The sequence below is a fragment of the Leguminivora glycinivorella genome, chromosome 8, assembly GCF_023078275.1.
Source record: "Leguminivora glycinivorella isolate SPB_JAAS2020 chromosome 8, LegGlyc_1.1, whole genome shotgun sequence".
NCBI classification, from domain to species: domain Eukaryota; kingdom Metazoa; phylum Arthropoda; class Insecta; order Lepidoptera; family Tortricidae; genus Leguminivora; species Leguminivora glycinivorella.
Window position 1 is genome coordinate 8191537 of NC_062978.1, and position 4921 is coordinate 8196457.

At 39.7% G+C, this 4921-nt stretch overlaps 1 protein-coding gene across 1 annotated transcript; it reads left to right on the top strand.

The window, feature by feature from the left end:
- Positions 1-1949: 1949 nt before the first annotated feature.
- Positions 1950-3481, top strand: LOC125228684. The gene is made up of 3 exons (XM_048133339.1): positions 1950-2415; positions 2803-2951; positions 3455-3481. The coding sequence occupies exons 1-3, from the start codon at positions 2001-2003 to the stop codon at positions 3479-3481; spliced, it is 591 nt and encodes a 196-aa protein (XP_047989296.1). The 5' UTR covers positions 1950-2000.
- Positions 3482-4921: the final 1440 nt, after the last annotated feature.

The following is a 4921-nucleotide window of genomic DNA, read 5'->3' on the forward strand; positions in this document are numbered from 1 at the left end:
GCATGCGGGTGCTATCGGTAGTATACCTTGAAAAAATATACAGTATTAATTGTCTGCTTCGTTTTCCAAAAAAAACTTGGGAATGAAACCAGTTGGCTCGCGATTTATTTGTTCTTATAATTTATGCGTTTAGACTTTAAATAAAACAGAACATTTTTTTCTGATTTCTTGGGTTTATGTTCATTTCGATTTTATCGCATTCGTTTATATACAAATACTCATATCTCTCAAGAACGGTTATCAAGTCGTCTGTATGTTTTTTTTTTATTTTTTTTAATGTTTGTTCCTCGATATCTCCGTCGTTACTGGAAAGATTTTGAAAAATTTTTTTTTGATTGAATGTATTGGTTGTTTTTTTGGGATCCTAGAGAAATCGAGGGAACTCCTCAAATCTGAAAGGCATACATATGGTGATTTTTGTATTTTTAAAGGAACATCATGAATTTACGTACGGAACAGTGACATTTGGTGCAGTGGAAGTGCTGATGACGGTCAGAACGGAACTCCTCAAATCTGAATGGCACGCTTATAGTGACTTTGGTATTTTTATAAGAACAGCATGCCCTTACGTCCAGAACAGTGACATTTGGTGCAGTGGAACTCCTGATGATGGTCAGAATGGAACTCCTCAAATCTGAACGGCACGCTTATAGTGACTTTGGTATTTTTATAAGAACAGCATGCACTTACGTCCAGAACAGCGACATTTGGTGCAGTGGAAGTGCTGATGATGGTCAGAACCGAACTCCTCAAATCTGAACGGCACGTTTATAGTTGTTGGAGGATCCAACAGAAATTAAACCTTATTTTTGTCTATGTAGCGGTTGCTATGGAAACGTTTGGTTACAATAGAAAAAAATGTCTTCTTAAATTCCTTCTTGATTCATACGTTGATGTGAGTACATAAAATAAATGGTTGTTCACCCGGCCACACATGGAATTATTATTTCTCGCCCACTAGAATCAGCTGCACAGCTCTACAACATTGGTCCTTCGAGAGAGAAAAAGGACGAAGACTTAAAATTCCGTGTTGCTTTTGAAATGGTCGGCGATCGACGTGTTCAACATTTAAGCGACGCGAATAAATAGGAAATAACATACCTATTCGTCGCATCACATTCATCGTGCATCAGAAGATCGCGTGCGACGCGATTCCCATTCGTCGCATCGCGCTACATCGCTAGCCCTGCGCTTAAATCCTCGCGGGCAGCGAATACCTATTGTTTTATACAAGAAGATCGCGTGCAACGCGAAATATATACGTTGCATCGCGCTATTTCGTCAGCCCTGCGCTTGAATCCTCGCGAGCGGCGTACTTCTTTACCATAAAAGGAAAATACTTCGCGTGCGACGCGATTCCCATTCGTCGCATCGCGCTTCATCGTCGGTCCTACGCTTTCAACTCATCGTGGGTCTCGTCGGTCCTACGCTTTCAACTCATCGTGGGTCTCGTCGGTCCTACGCTTTCAACTTATCGTGGATCTACATAATAATTTCAAGACACTTCACGGGCGGCGCTAACTCATTCGTCGTATCGTGCAATTTTATAGTGAATTTTTACAGTTTTTATGCGTTTTATATACTTACTTTATCTTATTTAATTACTCTTGCTAAAAATGTCATACGCCGCGGTTTGTGAGCTTTTGTATTCGCCGCCATTGCCGCCATCATCGTGAATTTGGTGCTGAGAAAAGTGGCGCAACTTCAGGGCGCAGCCGCGACGCAAAGCAAGAAGTCCACCAATCAGAGCACCGGTCATCGCAACGTGATTGGAGGACAGCTGATATCGTTCGTTCTTTCCATTCTTCCACTTCATTCATTATGCGCAATACTTCATTCTTTTATTCTCTTTGGCTTCGTTATTTTACAAGTTCATTTTAGAAAACGCTTTACGCCATTTTGATATAAAATGTTATATTTCGTTTATTAACGCTTGGAAAAGTTTTTGCGCAGATGAAAGTTGTGTTTTATATAATTATTAATATGTGAATCGTTGTTGTATGTGGCTGTTCAAAACCGTAGTCACATCTAAGTCTGCTACAATGGCTACTCAAGAGCTTAAGAAGTTACGTACAGCGCGAGGCTATACAAAAGCTTCCATTACTCGCCTGTATACATTTTGTAATAATGACAGTGATGTAGCTAGCAGTGCTTTATCGGCGCTCGATGCCAAAAGAGCGAGGGTGACGGAGCTCTTCAAAGAATATGACAAATGTAACAAAGAAATTCTGTCTTTGGACGAAGAGGATGCGGAGGATGTCGAAGACTTTGAGGATAAATATTATCATATACTGACAGTCCTCAACGAGGCAATTAATCGTATATCCTCGCCCTCGTCTGAATCTCCTGCCGCCGCATCATGTCAAAATAACTTTAAGGCTAAGTTGCCTACTATAAAGATAGATGTGTTTACGGGTAAGTACAGTGAATACACTGCTTTTATAAGCTTATTTAGAGCCATAATACACAACGATAAGTCACTTGATAAGGTTCAAAAGTTGTATTATTTGCGCTCATTTTTGACAAACGAACCTTTTGACTTGATTAAGAACCTTCCTCTGGTTGAGGCGAGTTATGACGAAGCTCTTAAGCTTTTAGAGGAAAGGTACAATCATTCTTTCAAAATTATCAATGAGCACATCAATTCCTTGCTTGACATAAATGCCTTGGTCAAATCAAATCCTGTAAATTTGAGACAATTTGTTTCCCAGATAAAACAGTCTTTGTCTGCTTTAAAAAACTTGAATGTTAATACTGAAAACTGGGACCCCATTATATTAGCGATTTTGTACCGTAAACTAGATTCGTACACGTCGCGGGCGTACCAGTTGGAGCGAGATGACACCAAGGACCCAACTATCACCAAGTTCCTCTTGTACCTGGAGAAGCGAGCTTTGGCACTGGAGAATGCTGAGCCGTCCACGTCGGGGAAGTCTCAACACAAGGCTGTGGTAAATGTGACAGCGACCGCCTCGACTGCCTGCAACTATTGTAAGTCCAATCACAGATTATTTGATTGTAGCAAATTTAAAATGCTGACTAGCACTGAAAGAATAGCTTTCAGCAAGAACAACAGTCTGTGCTCTGTTTGTCTTAACAAACACAAAGGTAAATGCCGCTTTCATTTCCGGTGTAGTACTTGTAAAGAAGCTCATAGTAGCTTACTGCATCCGGATTCCTCGGCTAACCAACCCCAAGTATCTTTGATTTCAAACTTGGGGCAAAATGGAGTGTTGTTACCTACAGTCAAAGTTAAGCTATATTCGCGGACAGGTAGTGAGGTTCATGTGAAAGCTCTCTTAGATTGTTGTTCACAAGGTTCTTTGGTGACCACTAAATTAATAAAGATTTTAGGATTGACCCCAAGCAAGGAAAACACCAATATAATTGGTGTCAAAGAGTTGACTACTGACACACAGTATTCTATACCTTTAGATGTGTACTCATTGACCAGACCTTACCGAGTCACAGCGAACTGTAATGTCATGGATAAAATTACATGTAAGCTTCCACAAGACAAGCTTAATCTAGACGCTATCAATATACCTGATGGGATCACTTTGTCTGATATTGATTTCCATCAGCCGTCTGAGATCAATTTACTATTAGGCGGGGACATATTTTTCCAGGTCCTGCTTCTGGAGCCGGTCCCTGGGCAGCAGCAGGAGTCAGATGAAGACCCAGCGAGTCCTCATCCTACAATTGTAAATACTAAGCTTGGCTACATCATCGGTGGTGCTTTATCACGACAGCAAACCAGTGACAAAAGTAAGGTAACACTTTTATGTACTCAATGTGACTCAAGTCTTAACGAGAGTTTGCAAAACTTTTGGAAGGCAGAAAGTGTTCCTGAACCCTTCTGTGAAGGCATGTCTGAGCATGAACAGTGTGAACGCTTATTTCAAGACACAACTGTTTTGAAGGACAACAAGTTTCAGGTTGATTTGCCATTAAAAATCCCTTTGAGTGAAGTCAATGATGTGCTTGGAAGCTCATTTGATATGGCTTATTACAGGTTCATTAGCCTCGAAAAAAGATTGCACAAAAATATAAATTTGCTATCCGATTATGAAAAGTTCATCGATGAATATGTTGACTTGAAGCATGGGCGCTATATTGATTTCAATCAATTGGATTTTGAGAATGATCCTCTATATTTTGCATCCCACCATTGTGTAATTAATGACTCAAGCAAAACTACGCGTACTCGTGTGGTTTTTGACTGCTCTTTGCAATCCAACAAAAAGGTATCTCTAAATGATATTTTGCTAAATGGAGGTCCGGTACAAAAGGAGTTGTTTGACATAATGCTTTTGTTCCGGCTAGGCGACTATACTTTCTCCACAGACATACGGCGCATGTTTAGATGTGTTGATATTAATCCGATGCATGCCAAATTGCAAAATATATTGTGGAGGAGCAATCCTACCGAGCCTCTCAAATGTATACAATTAGATACTGTTACTTACGGGCAAAAAAGTAGTACATATTTAAGCACTCGATGTTTACTTGAGCTTGCAGATAGGTATGGAAGTGAGTACCCACTTGGAGCTTACATAATAAGAAATTGCACCTATGTAGATGATATGTGCTTTTCAAACTCTGATTTGAATGTTATAATTCAAGCAAAATTGCAATTATGTGAGTTGCTAAGTAAGGGTAGCTTCTATACACACAAGTGGGCATCCAATGATCAGCGAGTATTAGAGGGCATTCCTAATGATAAAAGGCAGTTTGATGACTTAGACTTCCAAAAAGATAATTTATATTTAAAGACTTTAGGTTTAAAGTTGAATATGCAAAAGGATTGCTTTGTTTTTTCCTGCCCTGAGGCCTTTAATAAGGAAAAGCCTACCAAAAGAGACATATTAAGTTATATTTCAAAGTTTTATGATCCGCTAGGTTTTATAGCGCCAATTAT